Source organism: Manduca sexta, chromosome 5 (assembly GCF_014839805.1).
Source record: "Manduca sexta isolate Smith_Timp_Sample1 chromosome 5, JHU_Msex_v1.0, whole genome shotgun sequence".
Taxonomy (NCBI): domain Eukaryota; kingdom Metazoa; phylum Arthropoda; class Insecta; order Lepidoptera; family Sphingidae; genus Manduca; species Manduca sexta.
The window spans coordinates 948,128-970,351 of NC_051119.1; the positions used below are offsets into that span (position 1 = coordinate 948,128).

At 38.8% G+C, this 22,224-nt stretch overlaps 1 protein-coding gene across 1 annotated transcript in view; it reads left to right on the forward strand.

Moving 5' to 3' along the window:
- LOC115446104 (aristaless homeobox protein) overlaps positions 1-18,599 on the forward strand; it is a 35,733-nt gene extending 17,134 nt beyond the window's left edge. The window contains exons 6-8 of the mRNA XM_030172663.2: positions 9,357-9,444; positions 17,844-17,970; positions 18,425-18,599. Coding sequence (XP_030028523.2) covers positions 9,357-9,444; positions 17,844-17,970; positions 18,425-18,599 — 390 coding nt within the window. The remainder of the gene's footprint in view (positions 1-9,356; positions 9,445-17,843; positions 17,971-18,424) is intronic.
- The last annotated feature ends 3,625 nt before the right edge of the window (positions 18,600-22,224 follow it).

Sequence of the window (22,224 nt, forward strand, 5' to 3'; positions counted from 1 at the left end):
TCTACGGCTCCGGTCGCGTGTAAAAGTTGTCCGGGATATATATTTTTCCAGCATAAAAAGTCTATAGCATTCAGGACTAATGTAGTCCTATTAGAGAAAAAAAGGTCAGTCCTAACATTAGTACGTACAAACGAACTCTTCAATTTTCCATATGATGTAAGCAGTGGCCGCATTAAACAACGCGAAGCCTCAGGCGAGAGCAAAAAAAAAACGACGTGAAGCCCCGCAAGAAGCATAACAAAATTGCCCGGTTTAAACAGTTTTGTCGGAAGAAAAGGTCCTCCGAGGCCCCTGTAAACCGAGGCCCCGGACGGCTGCCCGGTTCGCCTTCCCTTAAGACCGCTTCTCGATTTAATCCCGAAGAAACCAAAGACGTATGTTTGGTTGAAACGAAGATGATTGGGTCGCATTACGGCTGTGTCGGAGTGGCGGCGCGTCCGGACGCACAATGCGCGGTAATTCGCGGCTCATTATGTGCTCGCGCGGAGTGCGCTAATGTTTGCCGCGTCCGACCGCCTCGCTCGCGACTCGCCCGCGACTCTCCCGCGACACGCCCCCGACTCGTCCGCGACTCGCCTGCAACGCGACCGCGACTCTACTGCAACGCGAACTATCTCCATTAATTAGAAAAGTAGTAGAGGAGGCTCGTGCCCAACAGTGGGACAGTATATAACACAGGGCTGATATTATTAGAGTAAACTTAATAACCATTGTTTTTACAATAGTATTGGGAGATTAAGAATAAGACCCGGTGATGCCAAAATGTACAAACCCAACAATTGTCCAAAGATAAGTTATTTAAGAAATAATTAATCCAAATGTGATACTTTACGGCTCAAGAAAACATACCAAGATCTATTTATATCTATCTGATCAAAAAATATATGTATGAACAAATCCACACATTTTTTTTAAATATAGAAAAAAAAAACAGTTTTAACATAATAACAATCCATAAATGATGTAGAAAAGTTGTTGGAACATTGGCAAAATTTGGTTCATTTATGGAGCTATCATCGAACTGTGATCAATACATTGTAACTGATGTTATAATTGAGTTTCAGCTTGAATCATGCCAATGCGGAAGATGCAATGTGTACCTACTTTGACGATCTCGAATATCTATTATCTAGTCTGTAGTTTCGAAATAAAGTCTTCCCCGTACATTTATATTGCTGTTTATTGCATACTAATTCTGCCCGCGATTTCGTACACGTGCACAACTTTTAGGAAATCCGATTTTATTGAAACAAAGCTCTGTTACTGTTCTATTTATTTGGGAAAATTATAAAAAAATCCATTCAGTTTTCGAAGATGTGCGCTAACAAACAAAAAAAACAGAGCATTCTAAAAATGGCTTATTTATCGTCTCCAATCATCCCCTTACTTTTTATTCCTTTCATTGAGACACCGGGTTATGCTCTTTTATTATATAGATAGATAACACGTATAAACTCCAAAACGTCGGCATGACACCAGGGGCCTTATTCTCTATCCCGCACGTTATTTTAACAGTGCGTAACAAGCACGTAACACAATCATGTTTAGGACTATAGAAATTTAGCTTACAGAATACCATTCCACGCACATTTCTCGAAGATAACATGACACGGCCGCGTTACGCGTTTACACTATCATACAGAATAAGATGTACGCAAAACGCTTCCTGACGTTAGCGAGTCGCGTCGCGGCGCGGTGGAGCGAGTGCGTGGTGGTGCGGGTGGGGGCGAGCTAATTGCCGCAGATTAATGCCTTGGAGGAGCGCGGTCTAAACGAGCGGCATTCAGTGGCGCCATTTTTGCACTACAATGCTGTAATTGGCGGAAGAGTCGGCGGACGCTCGCCGCGCGGTCACTGCACGCGCAGCCAATCAGGTGCAAGAGTAAACACTTAGCGGACAAGATTACGCTCAACAGCCTTACTAATAACATTTCGCAAAGAAATGCTTAGTTGAAAGCGCCGATAGCCTAGTTGGTTGTGGAACGGACTGCCGAGACGAATGTCCGCAGGTTCAAAACCCAAACACACCTCTGAGTTTTATAAAAAAAAATATGTGTGTTTTCTTTGTGAATTATTGCTTGCTTTAACGATGAAATCTGCACACCTGAGAAGTTTTCTATAGGAATTTCGTAGTGTGTAAAGTCTACCAATCCGCACTAGGCTAGTGTGGTGGATTAAGGCCTAATCTCTCTCAGTAGTAGAGGAGGTCCGTGCCCAGCAGTGGGACAGTATATAGTACATGGCTGATGATGTTGATGTTGTTGGACAAGTTTATGCTCTAACAGTCTTATAAACATTTTGCAAAGCTATACTTAGTTAAAACTATCGATATATGTACTACGTACTAGATTTGGCGTTCCGAACATTCATTGTGTTCAACCGAATTGAACTGTAATCCATTCAAACGGATAGCATGGTGTCAATGTTGATGTTTTTGGTTGTGTACGGAGTGACGCTCATGATATAAGAACTCGAGTCTAAGTGTAAACCTGGATGTGAATAAAAATATTAGTCAAATAAGTAAATAAGTCAAATTATTTGTTGTTAAAATGAATAAATAGGTTATAACAGTGACGTTTTGGTTGTCATTGTAGTTCAGATTTTGAATAAATAGTTTATATGGATGTTCGTATCTATACAATATACGTCAATGGTTAAATAAACAATTTACTCGATCAAGTAAGTAAAAACCCGCCATCGTGCCTCTTAATAAGGTTTAAACTAGGAAACCGGTGATGGTATTCACAGCTATTTAAGCAATTTTTAAACACTTCTTAACGCTGAAACAAGTTTATAAGTAAGACTGTGTTGTTTATTTGTGAGATCCTAGTGTTGTTATACTAGTGGTAGGATATGTTTATATCCGTCCGGATAGCAACCACTATATACAAGGTGTTAAAACCCGCCATAATAACCTAAATAAGTGTCGCGTTCCGGGATCAGCCTGTGTATATCCGGTTCCAACAGGCATAATTGAGTCCACTGCTGAGGGGTAATCATCTCTCGTCAGTCGATATTATATTGGACTCCACTGCACTTACCATCAGGTCCAGTAGGTCCAAATTACCGTGCCTTTAATTGTCAATCTGTTTAACAACGGTATGAGGTTTTTGTTTGACTTGATTTGACGTCAGTCGACACAATTATGCCGGCCTATTGGAACCGGATATACACAGGGTGATTCCGGAACACGAGCTTTACGTGAGCCACTTTGGCGGGTTTTAACATCTTGTGTACGGTGGACGCTATCCGGGCGGATATGCACCTGTTGAACTAAATTTTAATTTAATGATATCAATGAGTCACTTAAAAAGCGGCGATAGCCTAGTTGGGTGTGGAACGGACTGCAGAGACGAATGTCCGCAGGTTCAAATTCCAAGGGCACACACCTCTGACTTTTCTAAAAAATCATGTGTGTATTCTTTGTGAATTTATCGTTCGCTTTAACGGTGAAGGAAAACATCGTGAGGAAACCTGCACATCCGAGAAGTTCTCTATAGGAATTTCGAGGGTGTGTGAAGTCTACCAATCCGCACTAGGCCAGCGTGGTGGATTAAGGCCTAATCCCTCTCAGTCGTAGAGGAGGCCCGTGCTCAGCAGTGGGCAAGTATATAATACAGGGCTGATATTATTATTATTATTATTATATAACGAGTCACTTCGTTTCCCATAAAATAGAGGATAGAAATTCAAATGTAAAGGACAAACATCGACTTTATAGGTGAGACATAAAATTTAAAATAATGTAAAGAATGGAAAATCATAATCTTTATTACTCAGTTTTACATTTTTGACATTTAATACAAAACCAAGTTTAGTAGCTCCCTCATTTTAAGAGACATTATTATTTTTAAAATATACAGATGGAAAATAGATTGTAGCCAGTGTAACTACTGGACATAAGACTTAACACCTCATGTCTCAGGATGGCGAGCGCAGGAGAATACTAAACAATACTTTGTAATTCAAGTTAGATGGTGTTTCTGCTGTTTATGGGCGGTCGTATCGCTTACCATCAGGCGAACGGCAAGCACATCTCGTCATTCAAAGCAAAAAAAAAACCTATTCAACTGTACCTATTTATTTATTTCCAGCAGATTTAAAACTATGATTACAATAATTAATATATTATGTTATAGCTATAATGTAAGCCCCATTTAGGAACTCAACATTTATATAATTGAATCTAAAAGTGACTCAAGCGCAGCAAATTAAACACAATATAATTTGGAAACGTTCACACAATAAGTTAACCTATGCCAGACTATATAAATCTTGCAGAGGTTAAAACATAATATTCAAAGAAAATAACAAACAAACAGTCGAATTGAGAATCCCCTCCTTTTTTGAAGTCGGTTAAAAAGAAGCTAAAAATTGTGCAAGCAAAAATGACCCTTACGTCGTTTGATATTTCGACCGTCGATATGTTCCCGCGATCCCGTTGTCCGGGACTCGCGACTAATTTCCACGTCTCCAAATAGCGCAGGGCTGTAATGACACTTGATTTTTTACGCCGCGCCGAGCTGCAGGGCTGCCACAGAGTACTTAATTGCACTAATTATATTAATTTAGCTGCCGCTTTGTGCGATACAATTAAATTGTTGTGCGTAGTCAATTAATTTTAATTGCTTTTAGCGTAATAAAATTATTTGTGAGTAGTTTTATTGTGTAATTCTAGTTGTAATTTTATTTATAATGTTTGGTAAAGAACGAGTGTAATTGTAATTTTTAAGGATTTATGTGAGGAGAAAATGGGTTATTTCGTCGATAGAGTTCATTTTTAATTGTCAGATATATTTTGTTTGTTAGTAAGTTTTATATTTTATAGGTTCGCTATGGAAGATTAAAATTCTATATTAAAATGTTTTTCGCTGAATAGAATTCATTTATTGGGAAATATATGAGTTTTTAGAATATTTTTTAATTACTAAATATACAAAATGAAGTCGCAGTTAACACTAACAAATAATGTCACTTTCTTAATCTGATAGTTGATGAAGAAACGTCGAAACGTCGGTCCGAAACGATGAAACGACGAACTTCGGATTTAACTTTACTACCAAATTACCTCGGATCTGTCACCGTTCTGTAGCTTACTTTAGTGGTAGGATCAATTGTCCGTATTTTTTTTTTGGAGAAAGCAGTTGGTCTTTATCAGATGGTGTTAAAAAGGGATACCTTATAAGTTCTTACAAATTCCATGTCTGAAATATGACGATCAACCGATTGGATCCGTTGTCGAATCCGTCATCGGATCCGTCATCGGATCCGTAACACTTCGTAGTAACAAAATGTGCGATTCGTCATCCGAAACTACAGATTTCGTTTCTCGAAGTAGACCCTCTGATCTTTTTCGAAAAACTAGCGAATCGTTCGTACGGCTGAATCTTCACTGACCCTAGTTCTAAAGTCAGTAAATCTCGTCCACCGACAACGTTCTAACAAAGCATGTCTCATGTGAACCGCGTACCCTGTAATTACACCAGCTCTCGTGACCTCCGAGGAGACAGGGGGAGGCCGCGGAGTGCCGGGGCGTAATCCCTCCCGCCAGACCTCTCCCACGACGGATACAACGATCGGAAACTTCCAAATGATTTGCTGATTGTTAGGGCCGTCACAAGCGCGTCGAGTGCCGCCAAAGCGTTTGTTCCGCGGCGACTCGCGCCAGCCCTGCGCCGAGCGCCTCTTAAATCACACTTTACTCACTGCAAATTGCTTTTAATCCACTCGATAGATGGCGCTCCTTTACAAGCGCCTTACACGCTCCCCGCGCCGCGCGTGCTAATACCGACCTTATTTATGTGCATCAAGGCGGGTATTTGTGCGTACATTGATTTCGAGTTGAAATTTAGAAAGCAATTGAGTCGCCAATGAGCGGTGATTGTGGAGTGGTGCGGTGTTGCCACTGCACCACGCCACTCCACCACCCCGCCGCGCGGATCGCGGATTACTTTGATGCAGACGTTTAACAATTCTCAATAATGCGAAATTCGTTTGTCTGATTGTCCGCTATTAGAATGATTTTTCTACTTCAGTGGCGAAAGGTGAGATTTTCCGAAAGGGAATACGACAAAATATACTAATATGCATAAATGCGGTTTGCAAATTATCAATCACTAGCGACCCGCCCCGGCTTCGCACGGGTATAACATAACAAAATAACAGTATTTCTCCACTATTTAATGGATGTTATTATACATATAAACCTTCCTCTTGAATCGCTATATCTATTAAAAAATCCGCATCAAAATCCGTTGCGTAGTTTTAAAGATTTAAGCACACATAGGGACAGAGAAAGCGACTTTGTTTTATACTATGTAGTGATAATAATCAAAAATTTGCAATGTTGAAAAGGACTACTATGTCATAAGAACATAAAATGTAACAACAGCAATTATTATACGCTTAGTAAGCAAATAAATCTATATATATAAAAATGAATCCCTATTTCCCTTGGTCACGCCATCACGCGTGAACGGCTGGACCGATTACACTATTTTTATATTGTTGTGTTTGTTATTGACAGGAGAAGGTTCTTATGAAAGAAAAAATTCAAAAAATTACGCGGAAAATTAGAAAATTTAAGAAAACTTAACGAAAATATTAATTTTATATAACTGTCAATTGTTTGAAAAATTGTCAGCGATCGACAGAATGCGCGCTGCACATTCATAGTTAAGACAGGACAACGTCTGTCAGGTCAACTATTATATAAATAATTATATTGTACATAAGTTACGAAAGGGCAGTCGGCAGTAATCAAAATATATGGACCCTTCGACTGTACCTTAATCGATGAAGCATCGGAATGTTTGCCGGCAAACATGACAGCTACATGACATTTACGCGTGTCACGGGAATATAACCTTATATACTACATAATAAGGTGACACGCGTATTGTCATGTAGCTATCGTGTTTGCCGGCAAACATGACAGCTACATGACATTTACGTGTGTCACGGGAATATAACCTTATATACTACATAATAAGGTGACACGCGTATTGTCATGTAGCTATCATGTTTGCCGGCAAACATTCCGATGCTTTAAGTCTAAATAAAGTTTCTAAATATCCACGTCTGATTTTATTGTCAAGTCAGAAGAACTAGTCGTCCTCACCGGTGTGGATCGCGACGCGTTCCTCTCTTTATCTTTAAGATTATGTACATCTTTATTTCTTCTTTCCTGCCAGCCCGAGCTTCTTTGTTTATTTTAAAGTCTTTCATTTATTTTATGGCTAATATATATTGTCTTTAGTTTATATAAGCTACTTTATTTAAATAATAATTAATTATTCTCGTGTATCTTGACTTATCATAAGTGCAACTATGTTCGCCTACGTGATGAATAAAGTTTTTTTTTAACGCGTTAGCCAGTTACACGACTTTCGAATTTATAGAACTGAATGAAGAAATATTTGATAGTATTGACGTATGATTCGTTCGCCCTCTTCAAGAATATACTGAATTCGCTTGTTGAAATCTAAATCTAGTTTTTCCAGGCTATTGTTATGGGACATCTATTGTCTCTGATGACAAGCGCTGCAATATGTATTTTTAACCGACTTCAAAAATAGAGGTATGTACTTTTTAATTTGGTTACTTCAGAAGTCAGTCATTTATTAACCGATTTGAAAAAATATATTTATATTTCAAAGGATATACTTCAAAATTGGTATAACCAGTAATTATAATCAAATTTTTGGATTTTAGTTTTTGAAGGCGGTTTCATTATTGTTATTTTACTCTGGGTGACGTTACATTTTAAGAGCAGTATCTCTCCCTACTGGCGAGCGTCGTGCCGTCTCGTTACTTTGTTATATTAATTTTATTTCATGAATACGTCTAAATTCGCTCGACTATAATGCGAGCATTGAATTATATTGATATCATTAACAAAATATGACCCCATTTGTCCTATACTATGTGCGTGCGTGCGCGTCGGCCGCGATCGGGCGCCGTCGGGTGACTTCGGGTGACTTCGGGTGACGTCGGCTCTCGCGTCGCGTCCGCATGCGGCTCCGACTAAACGCTCTCATTATCATATTATGAAATTACACCAATTTTTACATCGTACAATGTCTTTTTATTAGCGCACTGCGGTTCCGCAAGCTCAATTTGTTTCTATTCTCCGTAGTAATGCTACACAAATGGGACCCTATTCGTTAGAGTTAGAGTCGCGATTGCCGCGACCGGCCGCCGCCGTGGTAACCACGTATGAGTAATTGCTTTTCATTACGCTTCCATTGTAGTCGAGAGGTGTGGGTGGGTGAGGCAGGGGGTGCGGCGGGGCCGCGGGCGGCGGGCGGCGGGGAAATTGCCAACAATTACACCCAATAAAAAAATTAAAAGTCGGTCGCAATCCGCTGCGACGCGACATTTTGACGCAGCAACCATTTTCACATGCTGCCGAATTATCAGCTTAGATCTTTTTTATGATGTAGCTGTTAGATTTATAATAAACAAATATATTTTTAAACTGACAACTCTGTCTTCTTGGTTCGGCACTACGTCGTCCGGACGTTCTCTTGTCATTTGTGGTGTGTAAAAATAAAACGTTATCGAACAATTCACGGCTAATCATTTAATATTTCGCCCTATAAAACCAACAGTAGCTTTGGCTTGCCGCAAGGGTTTGGATATCTGATGTTCCAATCGACATGGTCTTATGCGCCAAAATTCGTTTATTTTACGTTTCCCCAACATCTTTAATAATGTTTAAGGGATTTGTAAAACATGATTAATAGATAAGTCAAGTTGTGGTCAGTGGACTCAGCTGCTTTAAATGTGCCTATATTGTTAACTACTGATAAGTCTTTCGAAGCGAATTCGCGAGTAAAACATTTTTATTATAATTATAAATGTAGGAATTTTTATTTTTTTACCCCACTGCACATGATGAAGTGGAGTGGGCTCCAATATAATGACGACTGATGAGAGATTGATGGATTATGAAAGAAATAACTTAGGATTGTAAAAGTATTAGAGGATTTATTGAGAACAGTAAAGACTAGACAATGACAAAATAGAAGTATATAGTTTCTAAATTTAAAGCGGCATACTGCCAGTACTAATATAGCTCACATTGGTTATTATTGTTAAGTTTATACTCTTTGCTACTATACAGTTCCAACAGAGATGATTATTCCTGGATAGTCGACATAATTATGCCGGCCTATTAGAACCGGATATACACTGTCTGATCCCCGGAACGCGACACTTACGTGGGCCACTATGGCGGGTTTTAACACCTTGTGCACGGTAGTCGCTATCCGGGAGGATATAAAATATATCCCACCACCAGCAAAGTCTATAGTAGTAAGTTGTAAGCCTAAATGAAAGTGTTTTGTGTACAGGTGTGGTTCCAAAACCGTCGCGCGAAGTGGCGCAAGCGGGAGAAGGCGCTGGGCAGGGAGCACGCGCCGTTCATGCACCACGAACACGGTCAGTATAGTGGGGTAGCTGTCCCAGTCACCGGTCACATGCGCCGCTTGTTACTTAAAGCGACGCGCAGACTGACAACTTGTTTGAAAACATTACATACATACACCACGCATTTATCCCCGAAGATAATTAGAGGCGCAACCAGGGCACTCATTTTTCGTCAAGTTTGTTCCGTCCCATGATGTGATAGGTGGCGAGCCTATCGCCATATCAACACAAATTACAAACTTCGGGTTGATACTGAGCACAAAAACCGAAACATCACCCCACCCAGGATTCGAACCCAGGACATCAGACCGCGCACGAAGTACAACCACGTCACCGGGGCAATCATGTTATGCTATTATGAAACTGACAGTTGCTTAAGTTGAAACAACTGCTTACAATACAACGGTGAAAACTGCATTCAATTCCAAGCAGTAGTTTTTGAGTAATGCGTGCACAAAGATACACATCGAAACATTCTAAAACCTTTATATTGATTTCTTATGTTTACGCGAATTTTAGATATTGATTTTTTTTTCCGTATTATATCGCGTTTTTATTATTATATTTTTCTTCCGACGTTTCGAAAGACTAGTAGTCTTCGTCTTCGTCTTTTGAGGGGAGACTTGTGTAATAAAATTCGGAAAAAATAGTTTTGTTTAGGTGTCTGACATTCTTGTAAACATAATAAATCATTATGTTCATAATAAATTAAATACAGGGAAACTGAAAATATCCTCTATTTAATTTGTTTTGTTACAAAGTAATGCGGTTGCTATAATCTCACTGAGTAGAAGTAAAAAAGTTAAAAACGCCAAAGTGTGAGCGAGCCTTCAAAGGAGCTAAATTCAAAATTACATTCAACAGATCTTATATAGTATTTTTTTTTAGCTCTCTCTCTGATCTGTGACATTGTTGGAATCGCAATTTCTTTAAAACTAAATTAAAGTAAATATAATGTATTTTCAGATTATTATTAAAACTAGCTTTTGCTCGCGGCTCCGCCCGCGTTATAAAGTTTTTCAGGCTAAAGTTTTCCGCTATAAAAATAGTAGTTTTCCGGGAGCCTATGTTCTTCCCAGGGTCTCAAACTGTCTCCATACCAAATTTCATCTTAATACGTTGGGTAGTTTTTGAGTTTAACACGTTAAGGCAGACAGATGCAGCGGGGGACTTTGTTATATTATTTAGAACTTTTTAAGTGAAACAATCCCGTTATACATAATTGTTGCATAACTTTAACCGTTTACGCAGCGCACGCAACGGAAGCTCTCAAAACTCATAATTTTCCCCGTTTTTGCAACATGTTTCATTACTGCTCCGCTCCTATTGGTCATAGCATGATGATATATAGCCTATAGCACTCCAGGAACAAAGGGCTATCCAACACAAAACGAATTTTTCAGTTGAAACCGGTAGTTCCTGAGATTAGCCATTACTGCTCCGCTCCTATTGGTCATAGCGTGATGGTATATAACTTTGAGCACTCCACAAACAAAGGACTATTCAACACAAAAATATTTTTTCAGTTCGAATCGGTAGTTCCTGAGATTAGCCATTACTGCTCCGCTCCTATTGAATATAGCGTGATGATATATAGCCTATAGCACTCCACGAACAAAGGGCTATCCAACGCAAAAAGAATTTTTCAGTTTGGACCGGTAGTTCCTGAGATTAGCGCGTTCAAACAAACAAACAAACTCTTCAGCTTTATATAATAGTATAGATTAAAAACCACTAAAAATATTTGTTTGCAAAAATATCTAAAAAATCGTCAAATTTTAAAATCCTCTTCAAATACACGTACAATTAAAGATTATCTTTTGTTAATGTCTCAGTAAGATTACGTAAAACGAGGGGACTCCCCTATTCTGTGTACTTGATTGTCAACTGGTCACCGATTTTGAAGAATGAAGGGCACTTAATACAAATATAAGTAAATAACTACAATTCGATTAAATCCCTAATGTATTTAAAAAGGCAGACGGCTAAATCAAGTTAATAAAATAAAACTTTTAAAATATTTTGTCCGGTGTTTGGCATAATTTCGATGTTAATTCCTTTTTACCTTCTTTTCAATATTACGCCTAGCAAGAATATTTGATTATACTTCTAGATTGGCACGATCGTATTTTTTCCAAATCGGTTCAGTAATTTAGTTTTTAAACTCAAATAACTGGAATAACCATATCGTCCAAGTAAACAAAATTGCGAGAAACAGACTTGTTATCACAGCAATGCTCCGTCCTCAGATAAATAACGTTTTTAGTCTATCACGCTATTATATATCTATATAAAGATTTATCCGGGGGTTATTATTACATTATCGGCATTTAGGTTTTCCTTCCTTGCATAAATTTAACTGTAGCTTGACCAGGAAAATAAAAAACCGGCTAAGGGCTAAACTGCCATGCCGTCAGCACTGAGAAACAGATTTATCACAGCAAAGATAGAGCCTAGATAAATAACGTCTATGAATAAGGGGGTATAAGTATACTCAACGACGTAAAGAAGTTAAACATTAACTAACTCCTTATCATATCCTCTAACGACTAAACAAAAGTTAAACGTTAACTAACTTAATATAATAATAATATCAGCCCTGTATTATATACTGTCCCACTGCTGAGCACGGGCCTCCTCTACTACTGAGAGGGATTAGGCCTTAGTCCACCACGCCGGCCTAGTGCGGATTCACACACCTTCGAAATTCCTATAGAGATTTTATCAGGTGTGCAGGTTTCCTCACGATGTTTTCCTTCACCGTTAAAGCAAGCGATAATTCACAAAGAATACACACATAATTTTTTAGAAAAGTCAGAGGTGTGTGCCCTTGGGATTTGAACCTGCGGACATTCGTCTCCGCAGTCCGCTCCACAACCAACTAGGCTTGACTAACTTAAGGTTATAGCTTAAGGTCCATTTTTCATACATTTTGTTTCACCTTTAATCTGGGTAACTAAACAAGTATTGACAAGTAAAGAATTTAAATTCACGTCTAGTTAGTGATTAGTTCTCGCAGTTGAAAGAAAAATGTAAAAATAATTAATATGCATGGATATTTCGGCCTTTAAAATTTAATACGACGAAATTTTAAAGGCCGAATTATCCATGCATATTACTTGTTTATTTACCCAGATTAAAGGTGAAACAAAATGTATGAAAAATGGACCTTAAGCTATAACCTTAATACAAATAGTTAATTCTTTATTATCCATGTTTGTGGTACATATTCTCGCGTAATGCGTAAAGTCCGTCCCGCGCGTCGATTTAAAATCGTTTAATAAATATTGAAGCGCGGCGCCGAGCGCTCGTTACAATATATTTGTCACCTGTTATTGAGCGGGTTGTCACACCGTAGTGTCGACGTTTGGGACATTTTTAATGCGGAAATAATAATTTGTCTATAATATCGGTAGATTCACGTTGGTAGCTTTATTTATTACACTTTATATGCAGAATATAAAGGTGGACTTAATGAATAATAAATAAATTATAAAATTAATTAAGTTAACTTTAAATGCACTTTGAATTTGTTTAGCAACGTAATTTTCAAAGAAGTATGAAAAAAATTGGAACTGTGAAATTTTGGTATGCCCTTAGACTGAACTATACCCGTCTCAGATCGATAGCTCGAAGAGATTCGTTGATAATTATTATTGGGACACGATTCTATGTAGTTTGTTTATGCGTAACACTTTATTTTATAAGTCGTTAGTTAAACACTTGATATTTTAAATGTATTACGGGCTACAACATGTAATACATTCTTAGTATTTTATTTCAGCCTTTAACACTTTCGTAGTCTGCCTTGGTGGCATACTTGTATTGCGGTACGACTGTAGTGCTGAAGTCTCGGGTTCGGTCTCTGGGTCGGGCGAAATGATATTGGCTTTTTCTACTCAGTATCAGCCCGGAGTCTATGCTAAATATGGTGATAGGCTCGCTCCCTATCACATCATAGGATGGAATACAGACGATAATTGTATGCACCAGTTGCGTCTCTGCCTACCCTTTCGATGATAAAAGGCGTCTTTTGTACCTCATATAACAAGACCTAACATAGCGTACGAAATCTGTCTACCCTTAAATACAGAAAAGGCGTGATACTAAGTGTATTTTTAAGTTTAAAACACCGTTTGAACTAGTCTCATGTAGGCATATCGTTCGGTGATATATATCGTTGACTGCTTCAGTGGCGTAGTTGTAATTGTACAAGGTACACGAATACGACTACTGCGTTGAGGTCCTGGGTTCAAATCTCGGGTAGGGACAAAATAATTGTGACTGGGTTTTTACATCTTAAAAAAATACTCAGTCGCAGTTCAGAGTCGGGGAGTTAGTGGAGTGATACCCCCGTGCGTCGGAAAGCGCGTAAAGCCGTTGGTCCTGCTGATATCTTTCCAGTCATGTCGGGCCGTCTCACCGGACTATGAGAAGAAACAGAGAGTGCTTGTGTATTGCACACTTGTGCACTATAATATCTCCTGCGTGGCTGATCTCCGTTGAGTTTGGCCGAAAATTCGGCTAGGATTCATTCATCGTTCGGTGTTGTGTCAGGTTACGCGTCGGTGTGAGCGGCGTCCGCGTCCCCTGCTCACTCCACCCCTATCATAATCGAGCTCATTTGTGAGTTATCGATAAAGCGCCGCTTACACGCACGTTAAAACAAATCACTGTAAGGCCGTGTGTACACTGACATTTATTCTCGTGGGATATTTCCGATTAGATTTAAATAATAGTAGTATAGGCATTATTTTTAAATCATTTTGGTACTTAACTTAAGCAACTTAAATTTAATAAGCTGTTCCTATAATGTAGAATGTTACTTACATTTGTTTGTTGTTTTTTCTTGATAATTTTTATTGTTTTGTTTTATTTTGTCTTTTTGATATTTTTCACTCAAGCGTCTTGGCGCATTTCCACTGTAAGCTTTTGTGATACTTAATTGATAAATAAATAAGTTGAATGCGTCTGCGCGGTGCTTAAAATATATTTTATAACTAGTAGGATGAAATGACTGTATCATCATCATCAGGCTTGTGGCTTTGCAGGGCAGAAGCCTCTCTACCAGTCTGTCATTTATATTTGTAACTAAACACAGGGTCCAAAATTTGTGACAGTTGTATGTTTTCGCACATCACGCACTATGTCAAACGAGAAACAAATAGAGTTGGAAATTATAATACGGGCGGTCAACATTAATGTGTATGTAATATATAATATCAGCCCTGTATTATATACTTTACCAGTTGGGCACGGGCCTCCTCTACTGCTGAGAGGGATTAGGCCTTAGTCCTCCTTCGAAAATTCCTATAGAGAATTTCTCAGGTATGCAGGTTTTCTCACGATATTTTCCTTCACCGTCAAAGCAAATGATAATTCACAAATAATATACACATGATGAAAAGTCAAGAGGTGTGTGCCCTTAGGATTTGAACCTGCGGTCATTCGTCTCAACGGTCCGTTCTACAACCAACTAAGCTATCGTCGGTTACAGCGGTTGCTGCGGTAAATCATACGCAATATTAATTTATTTGAAATCATAACCTTATGTGTTTATTTATCTATATATATAAAAATGAAGCCCTATTTCCCTTGGTCACGCCATCACGCGTGAACGGCTGGACCGATTTCACTATTTTTTTTTTGTTGTGTTTATTATTCACAGGAGAAGGTTCTTATGAAAGAAAAAACTCAAAACTTGCGCAGAAAATTAGTAAATTTAAGAAAACTTAACGAAAATATTAATTTTATATAACTGTCAATTGTTTGAAATAACTGTCAGCGATCGACATACATAGTTAAGACAGGACAACGTCTGTCGGGTCAACTAGTATTTAATAATATTTTCTTTGATGTCTGTGAACACGCCCTTACGCATAAACGGGTGACATACCGCGTGTAGCGTGGGGTGGATGTTGTCACGCTTTACGTCACTCCACACCAAGGCCCTTATTCTGTATGATAGTGTAAACGCGTAACGCGGCCGTGTCATGTTATCTTCGAGAAATGTGCGTGGAATGGTATTCTGTAAGCTAAATTTCTATAGTCCTAAACATGACTGTGTTACGTGCTTGTTACGCACTGTTTAAATAACGTGCGGGATAGAGAATAAGGCCCCAGTAGTCGATCAAACATAATACAAGTCGGTCTGGGGCCTTATTCTCTATCCCGCACGTTATTTAAACAGTGTGTAACAAGCACGAAACACAATCATGTTTAGGACTATAGAAATTTGGCTTACAGAATACCATTCCACGCACATTTCTCGAAGATAACATGACACGGCCGCGTTACGCGTTTACACTATCATACAGAATAAGGGCCCCGTAGACCTAATGATTAAACAATCTTATTACATATTGCTGGCTCACTATAACAATGTCTTATGTCAAGTACTACTTGGTTGCCAAAATTAAAAATGACTGGTGGTAAGTCTCTCATATTTGAGAGTCCGCCTGGGTAGGTCAAGGGTTAGCTTAATATATAAATCTGTTTTTTGAAATCTAATTACATCATTTCTAAGCTTTTCCTTTTAGTATACCTATTTATAGTAATCATATGAAATTTATCTATTCGTGTATTTTACTCGTTGTTTCCTGATACTTCACTGGAAGGTCTCTTTTATGGGAGAGTCCGCCTGGGTAGGTACTGCTATGTCCATTTCTGTCGCCAAGCGGTGTGTAGTTACTGTTGTGTTCCGGTTTGAAGGACATTGTAGCTAGTGTAACTACTGGACATAAGATTTAACACCTCATGTCTTAGGATGGTGAGCGCAGTGGAATACCAAACAATACTTTGTAATTCAAGGCCTTGAATGGTTTTCTACTGTTTATGGGCGGTCGTATTGCTTACCATCAGCTAACGGCAAGCTCGTCTCGTCATACAAAGCAAAAAAAAAAAATGATGAAAAAATTTCATGTCAGTAAACATTAGATAAAACAGTCATTTACGGGTCCCCCCTTTGTTTATCTGTGGTAATTATTGGAATCAAAATCAATTGACAAAAACTGCATTCAATTCCATGCAGTGGTTATTGCGTGATGCGCGTACAAACATACAGACAAACAATCTAAAAACTGTTTTGGTTTTTATTTTTCTTCAATATCTATAATTAGCGACCCGTCCCGGCTTCGCACGGGTGCAATGCCGATACTAAATACACTACAGAAAAACTGTGAACGTTGTATATAAAAACATAGCGGCCCGCTCTGGCTTCGCACGGGTATAACATAACAAAATAACAGTATTTCTCCACTATTTAATGGATGTTATTATACATATAAACCTTCCTCTTGAATCACTCTATCTATTACAAAAAACTGCATCAAAATCCGTTGCGTAGTTTTAAAGATTTAAGCATACAAAGGGACATAGGGACAGAGAAAGCGACTTTGTTTTATACTATGTAGTGATGTAGTGATGTACGGACACCTGCTTGTTACAATTTTACTATACATAAATGTTTGTGTAATTTACGTAGTTTTCGACAAAATGATTGCATTTAAATATTAATCCGCAGTAAAGTATTTAACTGGAAAATATTGGTATCTGTGAAGTAAACATTTACAGTGCTTCCTGGTTGATTAACATTATTTTATTTATTGTTCATATTTATTTGAAGGTATAATTATTTTGTCGAGAAATACCAACCACATTAAAAATGATTATGAATATTATGGTTATACTCATGAATTAATGTGAATTAATGTTAATATTGTAGTGGAACGGACTGCCGAGACAAATGTCCGCAGTGCACACACCTCTGACTTTTCTAAAAAAATCCTGTGTGTATTCTTTGTGAATTATCGCTTGCTTTAACGGTGAAGGAAAACATCGTGAGGAAATCTGCAAACTTGATAAATTCTTTATAGGAATTTTGAGGGTTTGTGAAGTCTACCAATCCGCACTAGGCCAGCGTGGTGGACTAAGGCCAGTATATAATACAGGGCTGATATTAGTATTATTACAATGTGAATATTTGTAACGATCATGAAATCAGTGAATTAATTTTAGCGTTCATTACAACCCAGTCGTCGTACCTCCACTCGAATGCTTAGAGATGAGCTATTGGGATAGTATACTGGTAGGTGTCTCATATGTGAGCTTCCGCCTGGGTAGGTACCACTGCAATGCCTATTTTTGCCGCTAAACAGCACTGTCACAGTGTGTTCCAGTTTGAACATTGTAGCCAGTGTAACTACTGGACATAATGAGACATAACATCTCATGTTTCAGTGGAATACAAAATAATACTTATTTAAGGCGTTGGATAGTTTTTTTTACTGTTTATGGGCGGTCTTATCGCCTATCATCAGGCGAACGGCAAACTGGTCTTGTCAATTAGAGCAATAAAAAAAATTTGTTTATTGGAATTAATTGTATCGACAAGTGTTTGTGCGTTGTTGTAGTGGTGGGCGAGTGGGGTGGAGGCGGCGGCGGCGAGTGGTGGGCGCTCGGGCTCGGCGCGGGGCTCGTGCCGCACCCGCTGTGGCACGACGCAGAGCCCGCCGCCGCCTTCCGCGCGCTGCTGCACAGGTACCGCGCCGCACCACACACCACACTACACACCATACAGTACACACCACTCATCATACACTACACACCATACACACTATACACCACACACTACACTACACACCACACACTACACACCGCACATCGTACACCGCACACTACACATTACATATCGTACACCGCACACTACACACTACACACTACACACTACACACTACACACTACACACTACACACTACACACTACACACTACACACTACACACTACACACTACACACTACACACTACACACTACACACTACACACTACACACTATACACTACACACTACACACTATACACTACACACCACACACCACACACAGCCACTACATACAAAAATTAACCAATCAACACCTAGTAATTATATTGTTTTGTTGTCTTTGCTGTGTATTTTCTACTGATAGGAAGGAGTAATGTAAAGTCGGTTTGTGTAGGTACGTGCTGGCGCTGCCGCCGCCGGTGCTGCGTCCGGCGGGCGCGGCGGGCGCGGGCGCGGGCGCGGGCGGGGTGCCGGGCGCGGAGGGCGGGGCGGTGTGCGCGGGCGCATCGCCGCCGCGCGGCTCGTCGCCCGACGCGCTGCGGCTCGTGCACAACAAGGTGCACACGTAGCCGCGCCGCACACACCACACGCCTGCCGGTCGCCAGTCGCACGGACTGTGCCGGTACAGCTTGCAGGACGGAACCGATGGACGATTGTGAACCAAATATCAAGTTTTTTGGCGTTTGATGTTTTTATACAGGGTGGATTTTATTTACTGTTTTTCCAAAACGTATGTACTGAGTCAATGAAGTACAATATGAATACAAAGCAAATAAAAAAAAATAGTCTAGTGCGAGCTGGACTCACACACCTGGGGTACTGTACAAACGTATTGTATCTAAATAAAATAAAAAATTGATAAATTTTACTATGCCGTTCACTCCGTAAACATGGAAATTTGCGGCATAATCGGTCATGTTTATTGATCGCGTTCACTTACAAATTTGACCTTTTCTCTACTGAAAGAAACCGATGGCCTACGAATTTGATATAAATTTCACGTTATATAAAAAGTCTGATTTGCCAAATGAAACTTTTATTTTGCTTTCCAAATTCTTCAGAATCATTGTATATAATATAAAGACGACGTATGTTCTGGAAAATCAGTGAATTAAATTCAACCGTATGCAGATATGGTCAAGAACTTGATGAAATAATTGTCAGTCTGGGAGTTATACTGAATAAGTAATTTCACATTCCATAGTTATAAGTCACATATCATTTTGTATCGGCACGTATTGAGTTGTTTGTAAGTGTTCGACATAGTGTCGCGAGTCGACACGGGACTTAGACGTGTGTGCCTTACAGTTGTGTGTGTGCGACTTCAAACACACCGTATACTTCATACTTTAGAATTGTAGAGCTCTAAACTATATCAAAAGAGGTTTACGGACTTTGAATATCACAAAAACATTTTTGCAAAATTTTAATTATTCGAATAATAATAAATGACCATAGATTCTAATTCTAGATAATTTCCTTCATGATTTAAAATCAATAAAAAAATATTAGCTGTACAATTCTAAAGATGTGATGCATGTGCGCCAGATTTAATACTTGTGCAGACGTATTGAACGTAACTACGTGTAAAAACAATAGGGATGTTGTATTATGTTATTTAGTCATTTTCATACTGAAATTTAAAAGATACGTGAGCGTTTCTAGGCAGAAACATTGTATGATTGTTGAGTTCGATTGTATTTATTATTCTGGTGCGCAAGTAATAATTGTTTCACTGAGCAGTGGAGTCTTGCGCTCTTGATTAAGAATTTGAAATTCTATTGAGTTTGATTCTAGTGCGCAAGTAACTTGTGCAATTGTTTCATTAAATAATAATGTCTTGTGCTCTTGTTTAAAGAATATAAAGTTCGATTGCATTTGATTCTGGTGCGCAAGGAACTTGTGCAATTGTTTCATTAAACATTAGTGTCTTGTGCTCTCGTTTATAGATTATGAAATCCGATTTGCATTTGATTCTAGTGCGCATGTAATTTGTGCAATTTTTTTATTATTCAGTAATGTGCCATAACTGGGCTTTAACTTCTGAGGCTGAGATTTAACTTCTACTATTTTGGGATGATGAAAGCAATTACAGACACGTTCAACTTTTGACTAGTATATCATTGAGCAGACTTCATCATCAGGCGAGAGGCTTCTTTATTGCTTCAGAAGTATTAAAAAGCGTGAAAGTCTCACAGTTTCTGATATCCATGACAGTGTACTTGTATCCTTATTTAGCATCAGAACTATGTGAGTCTATTGCGTTTATTTATTTGCATGTGCAAGTTACTTGCGCACCAGATATTCAATCTATAGACATATATCCGTGTGCAATGTCAATATTGAACGAATGAAATGAATGTAATGTACGTTCGACGCAAACATTGTTTGTCATGTATATTTATCTAATTTCAATACATTTAAATTAAATTAATGTGTACATAGTATGTAAATAGTGTAAATGAATACTAATGGGTAGAAGTGGGCGCGGCGCGTGACGTCGACGTGATGTTGAGCTGACGTGGACCTGACGTGGACCTGACGTGGACATGACGTGGACCTGACGTGGACCTGACGTGGAGTTGACGTGAACATGACGGAGCTGACGTGGACGTGACGCGTCGCGCTCTAGCGGGCGCGTGGAGCGTGTAGCGTAGTGTAAGCGAGTAGGAGATATCTATGTATGGAGTTATCAGTAGAGAGTTTGCAGCAACGTGTCGTGTAGTAGTCACAATAAATACATATGACGAGTAAACATCGCTTTTATTTATCCACCCTATGACCTTAGACGGAAAGATTGTTTTTGAATGTCCCCAAATAAAGTACTTGAAGACGCTTCACGAGTAACAAAATATTATCGTTAGAGGCATTTATACTTCATACATAATACAGAATTGTAATAGTACAATTTATACAGCGAGATTCATAAAAGCTTTTCTTTATTTGAAATCAACTCTTTTTGATGAAACGAATTTTCTATCGATTTTACTGTCCGACGGTTATACTGCGCGGGTGTTACATAACAATAGATTAATGAATCCCCACGCCGTCCAGTTACAGGGGGTTCGAAGTTTACAATCGAATCCGGTACACATCTTCAGTAATCCCCCCCTGCGTCTGGCCGGATCAGTCGGGCGCAAGATTAAATTCGCTCCTCCGTCGATTGTTGCACAAAGAACATCAAGTGTTTGAAGGAAGATTAATTTGGTAAAAATTCGGCTTTCCCGCTCCCTCACCGCTCCTCCCCGCCCCTCCAGCACGAGCTCTTAACGCGTTCTTTACTTACACATTCGATTGTGTTGGAGAGGCACTTGTATGTGAATTGTAATTTGAGTTAGGTTCAGTGGAGGACTTCGATTCCCCAATTATTGTGATTTGAATATATTATTGTATTGTCTTGTGATACACTGATATAAAATGTTTATTTGAATGCGTTAATTTTCAGTATTATTATTATTTTTTTATTATTTTAACACTATATGATTACTGAGTGCTATAAGCTCATTGACGTATATTCTATAGACACGAACGTTCATATAATCTATTTGTTCAAGATTTGGAGTTAGAACTAAAGTTTGCTGCAGCGCTAAAACATCAATCGTCTAATCAAACTTAAAACATGCAGTGCTAAAGCGCTTTAAATAGAGTATAAGTAAAATGGCAACCAATACCGGATTGCAGTACACTTCAGTTGAACAACAGTGAGTGTTCGGAACGCCAGATCTAGTACTTAGTACATATATTCAAAAAAAGGGAATTATATGGGGATGGAGCAAGAAGCTGGTACAGAATATTCAGAACAGAAAATTCGTTGCGTAGTAGCTGCATATGTATGAGTATGAGTCGAACCCCACTCTCCTAAGGTAAATGGCCATTAATGCAAATTTTCGGTTGTGCCTCGTTGTAAGATTACTAGATAGAACTAGATAGTTCAAAACATTTATAAATAACTAGTTGACCCGACAGACGTTGTCCCGTCTTAACTATGAATTTGCGGCGCGCATTCTGTCAAACGCTGACAAGTTATTTCAAACAATTGACAGTTATATAAAATTACTTAATAATTAATAATTAGATTATTCTTTTCCACCAAAAGGTATAGAGCCGAAACTAATTTATCGCATTTTACTGCTTTAGTAATGCTAAGGGCGACTCTATTGTTTTATTTCTTTATTGAATTAAATTGTAAGCTTG